A 20,351-nucleotide genomic window follows, 5' to 3' on the forward strand; every position below is an offset into this window, starting at 1 on the left:
GGCTGGGGCAGGGGGTTGGGGTGAGGGAGGGGGTGCAGGCTCCGGGTGGCGCTTACCTCAAGCAGCTCCTGGAAGCAGCGGCATGTCCCCACTCCGGCTACTATGCGGCGGCGCAGCCAGGCGGCTCTGCGTGCTGCCCTGTCCACAATTCCTGGCCAATCGGAGCTGCGGAGGGACGCTTGGAGCCAGGGCAGCGCGTGGAGCCTTCCTGGCTCTCCCTAAGTCTAGGAGCCGGGGGACGGAGGGGAGGGATGTGCCGCTGCTTCTGGGAGCCGCGTGGAGCCACGGCACGCAGGGAGCCTGCCTTAACTCTGCTGTGCTGCTGACCGGACTTTTAACAGCCCAGTCAACATTGCTGACCGGAGCCACCAGGGTCCCCTTTCCACCAGGCGTTCTGGTCGAAAACCAGGAAGTGGTTTTCTTTGGTGTGGTGATTCTAAGAATGGGGGAAAGTGCAAAGCTGCCAGCTCTCTCAATATTATCCCAAGGACCATCATGATTTTATGCTTCACAGCTTCTCAGTCTGCCGATTTGACAAATCTTGTGAACTTTTGCTCTTAATCAAAATGGCTGCCATCTCCTATTACCTTTTAGTAGGACAATAGTACAAACTGAAAGTCTCCGCCTTCAGTTAAAACGACAGCCGTTTCCATGCAGCTTTGCGGAATGAAGTGAGGCTGCCTGTAGAAACGAGTGCTGCCATCGCCTCTTGTTCCCTGGGGGCCTGAAGCCAAGCTGCCTATAGGGAACACTGCCACCCTCTGGGCTCTCTGTTTAGGAATCTAGACGGTGGGGCTGTTGAAAAACCAAACAAACGTTGTGAAATTTGTTTTGGTCAGTTTTGAATTTCAAAAATATTTGACCAGCTCTGTTGGACAGGAAGAGACTGAGGAGATGTAATGTGCTAAAGAAGCAGAGTCAATATGAGGGGGCAGGCGCTGGTAAGAGGAAAGGGAAAATATGGGGAGCAAGTAAACGTGGAGGAGCATGAAGATGAAGTGTAAGTGGGGCTGGGGAGTAGATGGGACAGGGAGAGAAACAGGAACGGGCTAGGAGGAGGAAGAGGGAGGCAGGTTGAGGTAAGCGGGGATGAAGAAGGGCAGAGTGGCAACTCTCCTAGAGGCCAGAGAGTGAGTGAACTTCCCTACAGTGCAGGCCATGGAGGCCCACATTTGGGTGGTTTTAAGATTAAATTTTGAACCTGAAATCATTACACCCCTCCAAGGGCTTGCGATGCCTTGCCCCTACCGACTCAGGGCGAGAAAGCGTGGGGTTGTTTTTAATTCCGTGATTTTTGAGGCTGTTATAATAGCGCGGAGTTCGAGTCATGACTTTTGAACCCTAGGGACAGCAGCACTCAGGTGGTGCCGGGCCCCAGCACGATTATACCTTCTTCGGGGGGGAGACAGGAGGCAGCAGAGTAAGTTTGGGACCGCTCGTTTGGAGCGTTCATCACACGTCCCATGGGGTGGGAGGAAGAGGCATTTGGACTCCATCTCTTGGCGCGATAACGCCGGGGGCTAGAGGGGGATCGATCGGACACGCCCCCCCCCCCCCCCCCCGGGAAAGGGGGGGGGGGGGGGGGGGGCGGGGGGCCCCGCCCCCCCCCCCCCCCCGTGGTAACGGGAGACGGGGGGTCGGCGCTGGGGACTCTGCTCCTCTCCCGAGTGGCTCGGGGCTCCCCGATGTGGCGAGGGGACAGGGCCAAGCAGCGAGACAGCGGAGGAAACGGCCTCCCCCGCCCGTTCTCGCGAGAGCCGGAGGAGGGGTGGGGCGGCAGCGGGGCTATGACTGGCGACTCGGAGTTGTCGCCATTGTGAGTTCTGCAGGCGGAGGCGGCGGGGCCGCCCGCAGCGGGGGGTGTCTGGGACGGGACTAGAGGAGACGCGACGCAGGCTCGGGTGAGTAGGGGACAGGACTGGCTCGGGGTGTGGGGCTCCCCCTGCCTGGCCGCGAGGCGGGCGACACTGACGGAGGTCGAGGCCCGCAATATCCATCTTGTCTCTAGGCTGTGGCGGCAGCAGCTTCCCCGCCGCCACAGCCTAAGGAGCAGGCCCGGCCGGGCTGGGCCGCAGAGCAGCCGGGTCTCTACCTGACCCGGAGAGACTCAGCCTCTCCGTCCCCCGCTGTCCCGCCCACCCTGCCAGGTGCGGCACGAACAACCAGCCCCCGCCGCCACCTGCTTTGACTCTCCAACACCTCTGTCCCCAGCTCACCAGGTATGGATCAGCCCTGCCCGTGCCACCCTCCGAACCGCTTCGCCCTGCTCCCGGCATGACCCCTCCCCTTTCCCTCCGCTGGGCCAGGGAGTTGCCCTGTTCCCTCTCCTGCCAGGCTGGGGGAGTAGCCCCATCTTCCTGAGGGAGTCTGGGAAAGAAACTTGACCCCGATGGACTGAGTAGTCTGGGAGGGCTCAGAGTTAATAGTGTATCTATGTAGAAGTCTCACTTATTCCTTCTCCTACCCATTACCACCACTAAGACAGGAGACTTGGGGAGGTGGGAATGGCTATTGAAGGGTAATTGATCATTGCCTTGTTGTGGGTCCCACCATGCCAGAACTAGTCACTGGAGGGAACTTTAGGAATAGTCATGCGGAGGGGAGGGATAGCTCAGAGTTTGAGCATTGGCCTACTAAACGCAGGGTTGAGAGTTCAGTCCTTGAGGGGGCTATTTATGGATAGGGGCAAAAATCTGTCTGGGGATTAGTCCTGCTTTGAGCAGGGGGTTGGACTACATGACCTCCTGAGGTCCCTTCCCCTCCTGATAGACTATGATCCTATGTGCCAGAGGAAAGGGAACATAAACCATCCATTAGAGACACTTCTTGTTACCGTCTCTCCCACTCCCCCAACTCCTGAGGCAGAGGCCTTCCTAACAGGCAGAGGTGTAGGGATGCTAGCTCTATGCACCCCCTCCACATGAAGTATTCTGGGATGACAGAAGGGGCATATACACACTTCTATTGTGTAGTGCTGCAATGGCCCACTGAGGCCCTTTCAGAACTGGTATAAGTTAAGATGATCACTCAAGCTTTCCCTATCTGCAGAATGGTTGAATTGGCCTCTAGCAGCTGTAAGAGACAGGTAAATGCATTGTCTCCCCCCTCAGCCCGATTCTCTTCTGATTAAAAATAGCTCCTGATCTAAAGTCCAAGTGTTCAAAAGTTATTAGTAAGGTCCTCCCAAAATCCCAGTAGCTTTAGAAATTTCTTTGTCTTCGGTTTTTAAATCTTTTGGGTATGCTTGGATTAGGAGGTTTTTTTCCTAGCTGTCAAGTTCCAGAAAAATTACTTGAATTTTCTATTACTTGAGATCTGAGGTGGTCCCCTCATCACATGCCTCCAAGCTAAAATTGCAGGACCCATAAGCATTGCTTCTTTTCTTGGCCCCCAACCCCCACTTCTCCCTATGGTGGAGCAGAAAGATTGTTCTTGAAACACCAAGCTGAAGTGTTCGTTTTCTCCTTCCTTTCTTGGAGCTGATGACTCTGGAGAGGCTCCAAGTCAATGCTAATCCCTATCATCTCTGTCTCTTCTCTGTGGTGAACTGGTAGACTCTTAAGCCTGGTTCTCCTTTTTTACTGTACCTAGAGGCACCGATGGATTGTGAGAAGGGTAAGACAGTGGCTTCTTGGCTTGCCAGTACTGTAGTTGGAGAAACAATGCCATCTTTTACCCCTTTGCTACACCTAAGTGTTTAGGAGGCAATGGGATTTAGAGAAGCTTCAGCCCCTCTCATCAAACTTAGGACTGTCATAAGAAAGTGGTAAGAGATCTTAAAGTACCTTCAGTATTAGAAGTAACCCTTATTATAGTAAGGAAAACAGTTATCCATGAAAAGATTTTCATGTCCATTCAATTAGGGATGTACCCCATATTTTTCAGAACTGGACATCATAAGGACACACCACTCTGTCAATTCAGTAGTAGATTCTTGCACTGTTCATCTAGTTTCTCATTCCTTTTAATATGCAGTGATTTTTTTTTGGATTGTGCCGAGTACATAGTACATCCCTCTCAGTAAAATCTGCAGCAACTCTTCTGCAGAACTGGCTGAACACTGTCTCTACTTCTGTGCATCTTATGAGGCTCACCCCATGGCTGTGGTTTGGCCTAGGAGTTTACTTGTAGTGACAAAAGTATCAAATGCTCCATGCCTTTTTGTCTGGGGTGGACTTTGAACTGATTTGGGCAACAGTCAGTCTTCCTGGGGATTAAGTGCTAAGCACTTCCTCAGAGCCCAGTCTATGGGCTTCTAAAACAAAGTTCTGGAGAGCTAAAACTTAAATTTTGGTGCATAGCCAATTGCTAGCTTTTAACATATAGTCTACCCAATTATTAATTGGCTGAACACTTAATTAAAATTTTACAAGTGTATTTTTTTTTATAGAAACTCTTTTCAGTACCACAAATCTACTTTGAATGTTTTCAGTGTAGCTGTCTAATCCTTAAGTGTCTAAATGGATTTTAGAACCTGCAAAAATATGCTACTTTGAATCCATGCTGAATCCATGTTCACTCATATTTCTGCCACAGTTGAGATCGGAGTTGGGTAAGGTCCCAGTGCCCCTCTGAGTAAAAATCCAAAATGGTTGGCAGTTGAGGTTTCCTTTTCAATGTAATTTGTCAAGTAAACCGACAACGCTGTGTACTTGTGTAATTTGCAGGTATTGCTGTAGCTAGTAAAATGCTTTAGTGAGTGTGTCGGGGAATAGAGGAATGTTGTCAATCAAGGAAGCCTATTTAAGCTAAGTATGGTCAAACCCAGTAATTATACACAAAGCTGTCAATTTTAGCACTGGTAAGGCAACCAGTATGTTTTCCCCCCCCACACAGTTTGTGGAACACAATTATGTAACATTGTAATGCAATGGTAATTTGAATATCTAAAGTTACATTTATCACTTAGATTAAGTCCCCTGGGACACAATTTTGCGGTGGGTCCCCCCTATGTAAAATTGTGCTCAAATTCCTGGTACTAATGCTACTAATTTTTGTTGGGTTTAAAACAATCCTTTTAAGTCATGTGTTTACCTTTAAGGTAGTTAAATTGTACTGTCAAGGGCTCATCTACCCATGAGGTATTTGGGAAAAGCTATATAGAAAAAATTAAAAAATGACTGAAATAAAAGCATATCTACACAATGGGGTGATGCACACTATGGGATGTGATTTCTGAAGTGCATCAATATGTCACACACTTAACTGGTCCACATGAACCCTGCTGGTATGTACTAACAGTTCCCCAGTGTGCTTTAACATAGTACTGTTTGAAACAGTACTTATTCTGGAATAACTCCCATGTGAAGACAGTCTAGAATAGCTATTCTGTTTTAAATTAGGATAGCTCAGTGGTTTGAGCATTGGCCTGCTAAACCTAGGGCTGTGAGTTCAATCCTTGAGGGGGCCATTTAGGGATTTGGGGCAAAAATCTATCTGGGGATTGGTCCTGCTTTGAGCAGGGGGTTGGACTAGATGACCTCCTGAGGTCCCTTCCAACCCTGATATTCTATGAAAATTAACACCCTTATTCCTGCATCTATGTGTAGACAAGCTCTGAAGCGCTAGAACTGGAAAATGAGATGATTCCATGTAGGAGTTTAATGTTTTCTAAGTGTCTTAAGTTACCATTCAAAATATCTAGCACAGGGTCGGCAACCTTTCAGAAGTGGTGTGCCGAGTCTTTATTTATTCACTCTAATTTAACGTTTTGCATGCCGGTAATACATTTTAATGTTTTTAGAAGGTCTCTTTCTATAAGTCTATAATATATACTAAACTATTGTATGTAAAGTAAATAAGGTTTTTAAAATATTTAAAAATCTTCTTTTAAAATTAAATTAAAATGCAGAGCGCCCCCCAGACCTGTGGCCAGGACCTGGGCAGTGTGAATGCCACTGAAAATTGGCATGCGTGCCATAGGTTCCCTATCCCTTATCTAGAACACTCTAGGGAGCCACTGATTCTGACAAAGATTGTGTCACAATAAAAGTTTCAAATATATGGAAATCCTGCAAACTATACTGTAACTTCTTCCCTTGGTGGATGTAAAATGTTATCAAATCAGAATAAGTTTCAAGTCATGCATGCCAGGAAGAGCTTTAAAATATGAACTGAAGCTATGTCTACCCTATGGGTACTATAGCAGCATAGTTATGCCAGGATAATCCTGTAGTGTAGATACAGCCTATGGCAGTAGAAGAGCTTTTTCCATCCCTTTAGGAACACTATGGCTTCATCTACGTTAGAACTTTTGTCCGTCAGGGGTGTGAAAGCCCCCACTCCTGACTGACAAAAGTTTAACAGACAAAAGCTTGGTTGTGGACAGCGTTATGTTGGCAGGAGACACTTCTGCGACATAGCTACCGCTGTTTGTTAGGGGTGGCTTAATTATTCTGGCAGGAGAGCTCTCACTCGCTGGCATAGAGCAGCTACATGGGAGACCTTACAGCAGTGCTGCTGTAAAGTCTGTAGTGTAGACAAAAGGTACCTTCCCGAGTGAAGGTAGCAAGCTCAATGGAAGCATTCTTCCATTGACCTAACTGCATCTATGCCAGGGGTTTTATTGGTATAGCTGCATTTCTTAAGGGTGCAGCTTTTTCATACCCCTGAATGCTGTAGCTATGTTGATGTAAATTTTAAGTGTAGACCAGGCCTGTGCCCAATGTCTGTCTGAAGCTGCAAAGGGCATGAAACAATAGCTAAGAGGTGTGAACTGACCAGTCATCTGAATTCAGAAGCATGCAGCTACCTTAAGGAGGGTGGTATTATGGCAGGGTCATTGTTTGGGAGAGGGGTGATAGTGGGTCCTCTTGTGGATTAGTACTCTAGGCACAGGTTGCCTTAATTTAACCCTGATGTGAGTACAGGTGGTAGTACAGAAGGAGGCCCCTCTATTGTCGTCTTTCTCTGCACACCTAAGTAGCAGGTTTCTGTCCTTGACAAAGGACAAAGAAAGCTCATGCCACTTTCATGCTGCTGCTTAGAAAGCACTACAAGGATACCATCCACAATAGAGGTAGGAAGAGAAGAACTGAAAGAGAGCTGCAGCAGTGCAGTAGCAATGTAAATTACTTTGAGAGTTTCTCAACCCACTTTCTGGACCTGCAGGGAGTGGGATGGAACACAGATAGTACCTTTAATCCCTTGGCTAGACTCTCTTCAGTCAGGTGTCTAGCCAACTGAAGTAGAAGTGTTGATGCTGTAGGTGTAATGCATGGCTCGGTGACACAGCAAAGTATAGAGGAAGGAAGCGTGTGGTTTTTTTTTTAAAATAAACACCAAACACAAGCCTATTTGCCTTCCTGCCAAAGGAAAGTGTGTGGGTAGATGGACTGAGGGAGGGGGAAGACCTCTAAGAAGTGGGGAAATGTTAAACCAGGGTAGATTTGGTGGAAAAATGTGAAAAGCCAAAAGTTTAATTTAGTTTTAGTCAAGACCTAGCAGAGAAACACAAATCACTTAATTTTGTTTGAGGGAGATTGTATGTATTAGTAGGTAACTAATGCTTTACACTTATTTGGCCTCTCTTACCAAAGGAGCATGAAATGAGTTATAAAACAGGTGGTAGTGAAGTATTATCCTTATTTTACAATAGGAAAGCCAAGGTAAAACGTGATGCAGTTTACCTTATGGTCATATAGCAAGTTAATGGCAATTCTAGAATTAAGATAGGTCGCCTGGTTCCCAGGCCTGTGCTTTAAAAATCACTATATAAAGCATGTGCGCAATAAGTATTGATGACAAACTTAACATACCTATCTGTTGCATTCTATACTAGAAAAAAAAAAAAAGGTGGGGGGGAAAAATAACTTTTGTCTCATGTAGAACACTCAGAATGGAGTCTAAACCTTCAAGGATTCCTCGAAGGATATCAGTTCAACCCTCCAGTTCCTCCTCTTTAAGTGCTAGAACATTGTCTGGAAGCAGAGGAAGCAGTTTAACTGATGCATATCATACAAGAGAATCTTCACTGAGACTGGATTCTGGATGTCAGGTAAGGCATTTTATATTTGCTTTTAGAAGTAACACCTTCTATATCTGCCTCTTTTGAGCAGGATTCTTAAGATCAATTTCAAGGGCAATATAAGGAGGAATTTCAACATGTTTTCTCGCACAAACAAGATAAACGCAAAGATTTGGCCTTGCTAGTGGTAGTGCTTTGCACTGCCATGAAATGGCGTAGAGTCACTTCGTTTTACCATCTTTCCCCACTACTGTTGGTATGTAGCATTTTAAATCAGTGCCTGAATAAGGAACATCATTAAATGAGTCCTAGACACAGGGTTATGCATATCGGGATGGTGATTATAGTATAGGATCTTGGAGGGAAGTCTGTTTAAGTAAAATCGGGATCTTCTGGCCTGACAGGGAAGTGGAGACCGTAAGTTTCAGTATTGCCAGAGCACAGCATTTTAGTTGTAGATAATGGTGTAAAAGGTCTCAACTCTAAAAATGACAGCACGATTAATAAATACAACAGATCAAGTATAGCTTAACTGTTTGTTCTGTCTGAAAGTTTCAGAGTAGCAGCCGTGTTAGTCTGTATCCGCAAAAAGAACAGGAGTTTGTTAATTTGTTAACATTTGTTAGTCTCTAAGGTGCCACAAGTACTCCTGTTCTGTGTGTCTGAAAGTTGTATGGCACGAATAAGGATATAAAGGAGTGAGAAGGCTTTCAGGCTTCAAGTCATTCTTCCAGCATGCTAGCAGAACTAGAGATAATAGCATAAGGGGTGCTAACTAGAACATTCTCTGTGAAGGCTGAGTTGTGTCTGGAATGGGGTGCTTCAACACAATATACACCACTACCTCCATATAACGTGACCCGATATAACACAAATTCGGATATAACGCAGTAAAGCAGTGCTCTGGGGAGGCGGGGCTGCACACTCCAGTGGATCAAAGCAAGTTCACTATAACGTGGTTTCACATATAACGTCGTAAGATTTTTTGGCTCCTGAGGACAGAGTTATATCGAGGTAGAGGTGTACTAACAGCTGATTCATTAGCCTTGTCATGTTTACCTCATTTTAGTTTACACAAGTGTGTAAACAGACAATACTGTACATAAGTTATTTTTATCTAAATACATATGAAACAAGCTGAACTTAAAATATCAGTACAGGTGACTAAGTCGTATTAAAATATGTAGAATGTGTTTGTCCCACACAATTGTGCTTAGGTGTTTGTCCCTCCTGTGTAATAAGGTAGAGCACCACTGTCTTGAACAAGACTGTTTAGTAAACTAGAACACACTAAGGATTAACCTGTATATAAGTAGATTTGGGGGAAGTCTTAGATGCAAGATATTGGCCAGGGAGTTCTTTCATGTTACACTTCAGTTAATGATTTGACACTTTGATTTTAATAAAACTCCTCCTATGCTATATAGAAAAGAGATTCTCTAAATTCCTTTTAGAAAAGAAGTCTTGCAAGTGTAAATATGTACAGTAACTCCTCACTTAACATAGTTATGTTCCTGAAAAATGCAACTGTAAGTGAAACAGTGTTAAATTAATCCAATTGTCCCATAAGATTTAATGTAAATGCAGGGGGTTAGGTTCCAAGGAAGTGTTTTTGGGGCAGACAAAAGGCACTATACTGTATACTACTATACAGCACAGTATTGTGGTTGGGAAGTGCCCCTGGCTCACCCCACACAGGTACAGCCTGCTGCAGGCAAGGACCTTTGCAGGAGCAGCAGCTTCCCCAGAGAACAGGCTCGGATTTTGCCAGAAATGCTCCAGGCCCGCCTCTTCCCATCCCCGCTCCACTTCCTCTCCAGAGCACACCACGCCCCCAACGTCCTAAGCACCACCAAACAGCTGATTAGCGGTGCTTAGGATTTTCTGGGAAGGAGGGGGAGGAGTGGAGATGTGGGGCTTCCTCGCTCCTGCCCCTCCCTCCCAGAAAGTCCTAAGCGCTGCCAAATTGGCGCTGGGGGAAGCTCTGGGAGGGAGGGAGAGGAGGCAGCGAAGTGGAACTTGTGCAATGCTCCCTTGTAAAATCGCTGCTCTTCCACAGAATCTTACAGGCAGGCAGCCAAATGACGTTATAAGGGAGCATTGCACAACTTTAAACAAGCAAGTGCGTTCCCTAATTGAGCAGGGACGTAGCATTGAACCAACGTTAAGTGGGACAATGTTAAATGAGGAGTTACTGTACCAAGATGTGTGTGAATACTTAGTACTCATAACTCATTCACACAAAGTGAATTACAGAGGTGGGGAAACACTTTTTGGATGTGGAAACTGACTTGCTTGGTGTGTAACATCAGGTATGGCAGAACAGGGAATAAATCCGAAGTCTAACTGCCAACCTGATGACCTGTATATTGGACCACACCGCCTTGGCTCGTCTGGTAATCATGGACCAGCTTTCTGTGGAAGTGCATTTTTGGGAATATGACCTGGCTTGCATAGGAAGGAGTAGTCCTTTCCCTATTATCAGCAGAATTTTTTATGACACTTGCTTGGCTTTACTTCTGTTTAATAGTCATTGTCTTGTTTAATAGTTGTTTCAGTGATTAACTCAAATGGGGAACACATCAGCGCTTTCCTTTTCTAGAAAAGGAAATGTGGAGGTATACAGCTGATGTAACCTTCCTTCAGTTGGTAAAGAGAATGGTAGCTGTGACTGACTATGAAAGTATATGTCTATTATTTATCCATCTGATAAATGAGGTGTACATCCCTGTTTTCTAAAACCAGATGGCTAAATGGTGTGAAATTTTACACGGGATTGCTTTTGATGCCCTCTTAATTTTTTGTGTAGTTCTTCTTCATACATTTTTAAATAAGTTATTTCTGAATTGGGGCTCTGAATGCTTTTCCTTAAAGTCCCACTTTTCATTAACTCAAACATTACCAAAAACTTTATGTAGAGAGACAGGTGGATCTGATGCAAAGGATAAGTTTATATTATTAAAAAAAAAAAAAAAAAAAACCACAACAACACTGATTTAGGGTCATTTGATTTAGCCATTCATGTTATAACAGAACTTGTGCTGTACACACAATGTTGATTGATGGGGTTGCTGAAAGAACCTGATGCACATAAAACCTTCTCAACTAGCAGCTACACTTCGATTTCCCCCCCGCAAGTACAGAAGGGGAAAAAGTTGCTGTGCTGATAAAGTGTGCAGCGATGAACACTTGCCACTCCCACTGCTTCCAGAGAAGCAGGTCCACTTCCCCTCCTAAATTAAGCAATAAAAACCTGGGAAATTAATATACAAAATTTGTGAAATAGATAGGGTTACTGCACATACAGAATATTTGAAACAAACCCACAAAAGCAAGGAAGTTAAAAGTTAAGCTACCTAACAGTACATACCCTCTATTCCACTCACAAGCGCACACACCTAACCATTACCAAAACTACCATATACGACACACTAGCTCTGCTTCCCTGACTAGGGATGCCAGCCTATCATCCCCTCCTTCTACACACAACCCTTTACCAAACTCCTCTCTCCAAACACAGCCAACTACACCATCAAACATCCACAACTGCTGTTGATGGGGAGGAATAATTGGGTAAAAGGGCTTGTGCAGAAAGTTTAAAAGTAAGCAGAATTAGGATTTTGGTAGGTGTTCAGTGGCATATATTAGTTGTGGTAATGGTAAGATGTGCGCCTCTGGGTGAAACAGTAGTTCTGTTGCCTGGTTTAACTCTTTTTTTTCCTTGTGTGTTTGGTAGTCGGGGTTGCAATACACACACACACACACACACACACCTCAGTAGGTATTTTTTATATTGTAGCATTTGGAATCCCTAAGGCTTGGGTCTTCGTTGTGCTAGGCTATGAACACGTGATTAAGAAATAGACCTCCTTTACCACAGGAGCAGTCCATAGAAAGAACATGTAGATTTTTTTTTTATTTGATTTTCTACCTTCCTCTCCGCATCCACCTCACCCTGAAGTCTTCAAAGTACTCATTTCAGACAATTCTGACCTTTCCTTTAAGTGTCCACAGAAGTTACAGCCCTCCTCTACACATCTCTATTAAACTGTCTCCAAAGCTTAGAGTTTGTAGTGCAATATATCTGTCCTAGCACTGCTCTTAAGAGGTTTTGGTTTAAATTGAAATGGAGGCATTGTCTTACACAGTGAAAACTATAGAAGGAGATGAAAGTGTGGTTTGTTATGCTTCATCTTACCTTTTTGGTAATTTTGCAGCATTAAGACTCTATAAATAGAAGCTCTCTGAAGCTACTTTTAGTTAGTCTCTTTTGCTTTGAAAGATGACATATACAAGAAGGAGCTGGAAGGATTCATGGCTTTACATTCTTTCCTAATTTGCAGTAGCTTATTTGTGACCGACACATTTTGCAGAAACTATATAGGCTTATATAGGAACACATCTAATTAGTATTAAATATCACTGGTAGAGGGTTAGCATTGGAATTTTTTTTTTTTTTTTTTTTTTTTAAAAACACAACAACTTTAAGCAATTGCTTGGGGGAGGCAGCAATGCTTAATTAAACAGAAATTAAATCCTGCAGGCCATGATTTATGGTGTTAAAAGTAGCACAGTTGGTGGAGATTAAATTCCTTAACATGTTAAACTTTTAGGTGTAAACAAGAGAACAGATGTTTATTCAAGGCTAGCTGGTTCAGTTTGCTCTGGTCACTTGGGATCTGAACCCCTAAGCAACAACACTTGGCTCTTTGCTCCTTGTGTAACTGGGTCACATAAGTCTGAGTCTGCTCCAACATTGAAACTAAGAAAGCAGGCCTTTTAGCATAGGCTCAGGCTCCAGAATCCAAACGTTCAGTCCCTGCTGACTGTCCGTCCAGGAGCATTGTGTTACATAAGCCATTTATTGGATTTAGTTTTCTGAGTATTAGATCATTCAAGTTATCATGTATAGCTCAGTAGGTATATAGCCATGTATCTTGCCTACATTCCTGTGTCTTGTATACATAACTTTCCAGGCATATTGGATGCGGAGGACGGCTTAGGCATAGGTTAGAACATTTTCAACATGTTCACTGATAGTAAAGCTAGAACTCCTGAACTCTGCTGCTAGCTGTACACCACTGATTCATTACATAGCGGTGGATCAATCACTTGTCTCACTTCCCCTTAAAATAGGGATGATGCATAAGTCTCTACATGTAGAATCATTTTATCAGTATTCATATGGTACTGTAAAAATGTTAAGTTTAATATGTTTTGACAGGTTATTTCTAAACAAATTAAACAATTTTAGCGATGACCTATTCAGTTTTTGCCCTTTCCCTGGTTAAATACCATTCTTGATCTCATCATAACACTCTAAGGTCTGGAATCCAGGGGCAAAGTCTACATTGTATGAATTTCGCACTGTCAAGGAAACTTACTGCAGACTTAAAGTGTTGGTACTTAGATATAGAGCCAAACTATCTCGGAGAACAATTTGTCTCTTCTCTTGTGACCTCAACTGTCTAAGGAATTTTAGGAGCAGATTCCAGTGTTGCTACAGGTACAGATTTCATGTGACCAGGTAAACTGAGTAAGATCATCCTGAATAAGAAGTAATAAATATGGCCAAATAGGAACAGAACAGACAGGTTTTTGTCACTTCAAGATTGAGTCTGAAACTTGACTCAAACAAAATATCACTAAGAGCTGCTGCAGCTGCATAATATTTACCTTTAAAATGGGGTGCAGTGTCTTTTTTTTGTTTAACAATTGGATACCAGGTAATGATCTTGGAATAGAATGTAAGAAAATTACACCCACATACAAAATCTTCTCAAAACTAAACAGCATTCATAATTGAAAAGCTTACTTCATAATAGGAAAACTAACTTTCTGAGGCAGAACAAATCAGAAATGAAAAAGTTGGTACAGCGTAAATTTTAATGGGAGAAGCCAATAACTTAAGAGCATCCATCTAGGTACCCTAGTTTTCCCAAGATTTCAAATGGATTTTACACTTGGAACTAAATTGTATGTTAACGGCCTATAGGCATGACATGGTTAACAGGCTAAAAGTCAAGCCAAACAAAGATGCACTTGTATCTTCCAACTGTCTGAGGAAGAATAGAAATAATTTGACAGTAGTAAATGCTCTCTGTGTAGTGTAAGTGTCACGGAGTCACCAGGCCAGTGCTCTAGAACTACTCCATACAAAGCCAGTCAGGAGTCTAGTGTAGCATGCCTCCTCTCTGAGCATATTGTCACTGGGGAAAAAAGCTTCCTGGGTCTGACCTTGGAGCATTCAGCATCCCCTTCCTCCCTGTGTGCTTCCTGCAGCAAGTCCGCCCAGGCAGGGCTCCTGGGGAAGCCAGAGGGCCCTGCACCCCAACTCCTGCAGTCAGCCAGCATGTGGAACAGAAGGGTTTATTAGTTGACAGGAACACAGCGTAGAACAGAGCTTGCTATCAAGATACCATGGACTTGGCTGAAAGTCATTGAGTCCTGAGCCAGACGGCCTAGACTCCTCTACACCCCCCCCCCCACGCAGACTACCAAGCTACCAGTGATCTGACCTCCAACACCCCCATTGCTCCTCCTCCTCTTTGTCCTGCTTCCAGGGCAAAAGGTATCACCTGGTCACACACCCCTCCTAGGTCTGAGGTTACAAAGGGCACTGGCCATAGCATACACAGCTGGGCAGTCTCACCTGCCCTGAAGGCCTCAGCAAAAATTGCACCCATTTTCCCCCACCAAAATATTGGCGCAGCACACAGGGAAACAGAGGTACACACAGTATTGGTATAGGACAGAGAGACATTCATGCAACATAGGATGAATAAAACTCCACTTCGTCACAGTAAGTGTCAGTTTTACATGATTTCGAGTTCTAAAAGTAAGAGCATTATAAACGCAAGTTTGTTTGGGTTCCATTATACAAACCTTTCATAAGTTTTGCAAAACTTGCTTGCAGAAACCTTAAATTAACATCACTTTCCTTTCCTACAAATAAGATTTTTTTTAAATTAAAATGGGAGTTTCTGGGAGCTGCTTTTTTTGACAAAGACCCTTGATTTTTGTGCTGCTTTTTAGGGCCTACTAAAACCTCACTTCCTTTGTTTAAAAAAGTTATTCTAAAACCCCCCACCTTTTTATGTAGTGTTCCTGCTTTAATTACTCACCATTCAGTTTGTTTTGGACTGCATAGTATTTGTTTGAAACTCTAGGGTATGACTGACTGTTCAGCACCATAAAATAAGTGAAGTGTGTCATTTACACCAGCACTACATAAAACTTAAGTGGGAACATAAGAGAAACTGCAACTTCTGGTTTTGGTAATGCAACAATTTGATTTTTAAAAAACGCTAAAATTCCAGTCTCTTTCCTACTATACAGAGAAAAAAAACCTTTAATGGGATTTCTTAAAATTAGGAAAAAATAAACTAAGACTTAAAGAACCCTTAAACACTCACTCCAATCTTGGAGAATATTTGCTAAGATTTAGCCTTGAGATTGTGGTTAAACAGTTGCAAAAAAGAAAGCAGAATACCTCTTTACAAAACTGTAAATACTAAAAAAAGTGTCTACCTTTGGACAGAGACCAAGCATGGACAATTTCAGTTCCAAATGTAGTATTGGCACCCTCCAGTGCTGAAAATGTCATGAGCTGTATCTCAAAGTGGCTTTAAAATTATGAGATTTTAAAAAAAGAACTTTCCCATTAGATTCTGGTTTCTGAGCCATTCTGGTGCACTGGGGTCATATTTTCAAGATTGTGTGTGAAGCACGGGACTAGAAATCTTTTAAAATGAAAGCCGAAATTCTCAGGTTTTCATTAGCTGGAGAATAAAGAAAAATATTGCAAGACTTGGCAAGCGGCAAGTGACATGCCTCAGTAGAAGTTATGAACACATGTAACTGACTTGTTTTACAAAACAAAAGCACAGCTGTTTCTTAAAGTTGGATAATTTCTGAATGTCCTAGTTATGAATAGTTTAAGATTTTAAAAACTTAATTTTGAAATTAAAGTGTTTTAGAAACAGTGATTCCAGAAGCTTATCACAAAAGGAGTATTTAAAAGATTAAGCTTCCCATAGTCCTTTGAAATTATTCAAAGTGGATCTTAAAGAAAAGCTAATGAACCTTGTTTATTCCCATATTTAAGACATTATGGATATCTTTTAGAAGGAGTAACTTAAAAAAAAAAATGACATTTACTCCAAGTACAGGCATGGAATTTAACTCTTAGCATGAAGTTAACTTTCATACTGTGTCTCCCTTGAGGAAAAAAGGCTGTCTTTCTATTTAAATAGAAAGTCAGGGGTCATTAAAAATGGCATTTGATTTTACTCCTACTGCAGCCTTTGGATGTGTTGGGAGGATGGAAATACAAAAGTCAAATTAGTTGCAGCTACTGCCATACACTAAACTTTTCCAGCAATTTGAAGAACATTTTGTACAGAATGTGTACAAAAGCCAGCAGTGTTTTGCAAAGCTCCCATACAGAACTGTCTTCAAGATGCATGCCAAAATAGCTATTTATAATTTCAGTGCTGTTGCACAATGTCTGGGGAGTCAGCTACATGGATGCCCAACTACTAAAAAAAAAAAAAAAAAAAACCCACCTCTCTCTTAAAGTAACTCCCTCCCCCCAATGGTGATTGCTATTTTTTGCTTCCAAATGGCCCTGTAGGTCTTCTTTGGTAGGGCTCCATATAATTGCACTAGAGTTGGGCAGCAGACCTACAAAGTGAAACTTCTCTAATGTACTCCCTGAGCAAGGGGATGGAGAGTCAGGATACTATCCTTTACTCCTCTGTAGAATATATTTTTGGGGACATATCAGAGAGAAGTAAGGAGAAGAGAGGCAGCAGAATAAGAGGAAAATGGTTGTGGTCTGTAAAGAAACAAGAACACTTAAGAATAAAGTGAATTTTAGGAAGACATTACGTGAAATGAACAGGAGTAGGATACAGACTAACACGGCTGCTGCTCTGAAACCTGTCGTTATGTGAAATGTTCTTAGAGTAACAGCATTGGTTTACTTTGCTAATAAGCCACATTACCAATTTAGTTGACAAACTGCCCTCCCTCGTTTCATCTGTTTTGTTAGGACAGTATCTCTTTTGACCAGTGTGCTATTCTGTTGTTAGCTCTTGAGGACGGCAAAAATGTAATTCATCATCCTGTTCGGTGTTAAGGTGAACCAAACAAATGTAGTTTCGTCCTCTGCTACTGCTTTGGTGTAGAAAGATGGTTTTGTTTTGTTTTTTTCCTCCCCCAAACAACTTATTTCTGCAGAATTGGAATAGTGGTATCATACCACAGGAAACCTGAACTTAAAAGTTCCTCTTTCCTACCCTCAAATGATAGGAGAGGGGGTGTAGAGACTTCAGCTTCCTTAAACTGAGAGTTCTGCAGTTTGAGTTACAGCTGCATGTGTGACAACTGTTCAGATCTTCCAGCAAAAGGATTGGGGCATTGCTTCTCTCCTCTCAGTACAAAAATCCATTAACAACTTAATGTCAGGCAGGAATCTGAGACAGCAGAAAAGAGAGAAACTAATTCTCTACCTCCTTCCTCCCACCTCTCCAAAAAATACTAACAAAACAAAGCCCACAAACCTTTGCTTAGCAATTCTTCTTAGATTTATCACCTATATCTTAAGTCCAAAACACTTAAAGATGGAGTGCCTGCTTTAATTTTGAAGTTTCCTGATTCTTGGTGCCACCATCTTAATATGTACTCAGTCTTCAGAGCATGACTAAAAAGGCCATTTTGATTTAAAAAGTTACATGTAATATGCATGTTGTTCTTTAGGAATCCAGTCTGTTGCATAGTTCCAGTAGAGACTGGGGAATTGGAGAAAGAGGAGAAGCTCATGAAACTCCTTGGAAGCTTACTAGTTCCTCTCCAACTCACTACTCGGGGACACTTGATCGTCCATGGTCTGGAAGATTTTTGGGAAGCAGAAGCAGATTGGTGAGATTTGATAATATATAAAATATATGGGGAACAGAGGTTTTAACTTACAAATCTTCCAGGTCAAAAAACCTGCTAGTAGGAATCCCCTGCTATGATGCTTAAAATAAGTTTGGTAGACTCAATCAAGTTAAGTGGGGGGTGGGGGAGGGAAAGAAGAGGACTGGAGTTGTTAACAGACAATTAAAGAATGACTTGACTTAGATTTGTTTTAGATTAGTTTACAAATAGTTAAGGCTAAGATTTTGTCGTGGTTATTTTTAGTAAAAGTCACAGGCCGGTCATGGGCAATAAACAAAAATTCACAGAAGCTGTGACCTGTCTGTGGCTTTTGCTGCTGCAGCTCCATGGTTTCTCCTGCCACCATGGTGCCTGGGAACTGCAGGGTCCCCCATCCCCGCATGTGAGGCTGTCATCTGTTGCAGGAACCCACAGGGGGACCCTGAGGAGGCTGTTGCCGGAACCCTGCTGGCTGCCAGCTCCAGTCCCACAGCCCCAGAGGCTGAAGCAAGAGTGTCACAGAGGTCTCTGGAATTCATGGATTCTGTGACCTCTCTGACATAAATATAGCCTTACAACAAGTTAAATATAAATTTGAAGGGGACATGCTCTGCAAATCCTTCATTTTAAAATTATAGGAGTTGTATGCATAATGGGGGAAAGATGGGGGTTATGACTAGACTCTTAAATGCATATTGTGGCCCCACACATGGCCAAACTAACACTATGGTACTCCCATGGCTCCATTCCTCCTTGGAGTCAGGCAATAGTTTTCATAGTTAAGATGAATAAGGGGAACTCTTGTTTTAGGCTGCTTGCTGATTCAGACAGGCATCTATTACACCCTGATCACGTTTTCCAGTTACTAGGACCCTCATGGTTGCATACTTTTAAAATGGAAGCTGAAATTTTAATATGTGACTCCAGGAACTGGGGCCTAAAGTGTCTGCCTTCGTCTGGGCCTGGTCCCCATACAGAATTGAAGCTTGCTATTTATGACATTTTATGCACAATACTGAAGTCAACAAATGTTTAAAAAAAAAAGTTAGTAGTAAGACAGGACACTAGGCAAACCATGGAAAGGTCTGTGGCCTCTTAAAATAGGGAGCTATTTGGAAACTTTGCCAAGAGAGAACTTACAGTTTAAACAGGTTTCTTACACCAATTTTAAAAGGTGAAGATAGTCAGTGTGGATGAGAAAAATGTGGGGCTGCCAACCTTCAGTGGAAATCATGGTGAAAGACTGTGCATATAGTTGAAGTGCAAACTGTGCCTCTGCTTATAAAAGGCCTGTCCCTGTAGTTAGTAGGCACTGCAGGCTTTTCAAACTGGGTTTTTTTTCCGCCCCCTTAAAATTTAATTTTTTCCCCCCTAAAGTGACTTTTGAGCTGCAATGCAAAGGAATGTTGCACCACACAGTACTTCTGAAATTGTTGCTTTTAGGTTAGCTTCATTGAGCAATGTGTGAGATTCAGTCTGATTGCTAAACAGGGTTATGAGTCCTGTTTCGTACTTGGTTTGGGAAGCTAGTTTTTTTTTTTTTTTTTTTTTATTTTATTAAATGACAGAGGAGAAATGTCTAGTACTTTTTATGACTGGGAGCTGTAACAGCAGGTGCTTTGCATAAACCCTATATATAAAAATTAAGCTTTTCCTTAACTCTCTTCAAATACATTTGGATTGTGATTTATAGGGAGGATCTCCAGTAATAGGACAGGAAGGTGAAGTATCAAGGCAAGTTGTAAGTGACTGACATATGAAGTTACTTTGTTGGTCTGGTTACACAAATCTTAGTAAAACTATACATGTATGCCTCATTTCCTCAGTGCTAATAATTTTATAATTCTGCCTCTTAACTTGTATTAGTGACTAGCTGTCAATTGTGGTCTACTGCTGATCGTATAACTTGCAGTTCAGTGTTATGACTATAAGAAGTTATAATAAACATTTTATCCATGCTCTCAGTCTTCAGAAGCAAGAGATTTAACTGCTAGCCCAAACCTATAACTTTAGGTTGCTAAAACAGATGATATTTTCCCCAAATTAAAAAAATTAATAAAATGAGTATTAAAAGATGGAATCGAGCAGTTAAAGCTATTAACTCTGAAGGCTATTATGATCTTTACTGTTTTCAAAAATGTAGACAACATTAAAAAAAAAAAAAAAAACACACATTGCTGTGACACCTTCATGTATTCACATGGCTTAGTGACCGTGTTCTGCATATCAGAGGGACATGCTTTTCAGTGTTACAAAACAGATAGGGTAATGGGGAAGAGTTCCTTAAAAAAAAAAAAAGGACAAAAAAAACAATCACTGATTAAACCCTGGGGTTGGAAGGAGAGGTTGGGGGAAAAGAAGGAGCTAATCAAGGCTACTGGCATAAGTCCTAAAATACAGCTAAAGGACTATGTTTACTAAATCCTTTTAACTGTTTAACCAAGTCATATGCTTACTCTGA

At 42.6% G+C, this 20,351-nt stretch overlaps 1 protein-coding gene across 11 annotated transcripts in view; it reads left to right on the forward strand.

Moving 5' to 3' along the window:
• The first annotated feature begins 826 nt into the window (after window positions 1-826).
• MARCHF7 (membrane associated ring-CH-type finger 7) overlaps window positions 827-20,351 on the forward strand; it is a 35,423-nt gene continuing 15,898 nt past the window's right edge. For 2 of the 11 annotated variants that reach the window (XR_004647756.1, XR_004647757.1), the window contains exons 1-3: window positions 1,374-1,420; window positions 7,828-7,996; window positions 17,729-17,890. Coding sequence is in view for 9 of the 11 variants with exons in the window: in XM_034786535.1 (XP_034642426.1) it covers window positions 924-1,000; window positions 7,828-7,996; window positions 17,729-17,890 (408 nt within the window). In the remaining 2 variants the exon portion in view is untranslated. Of the gene's footprint in view, window positions 1,001-1,333; window positions 1,421-1,748; window positions 1,902-3,114; window positions 3,767-7,827; window positions 7,997-17,728; window positions 17,891-20,351 lie in introns of those variants that run through there. The other 9 variants (XM_034786534.1, XM_034786541.1, XM_034786538.1 and 6 more) reach the window with 8 other exon arrangements.

The sequence above is a fragment of the Trachemys scripta genome, chromosome 11, assembly GCF_013100865.1.
Source record: "Trachemys scripta elegans isolate TJP31775 chromosome 11, CAS_Tse_1.0, whole genome shotgun sequence".
Lineage (NCBI taxonomy): Eukaryota > Metazoa > Chordata > Testudines > Emydidae > Trachemys > Trachemys scripta.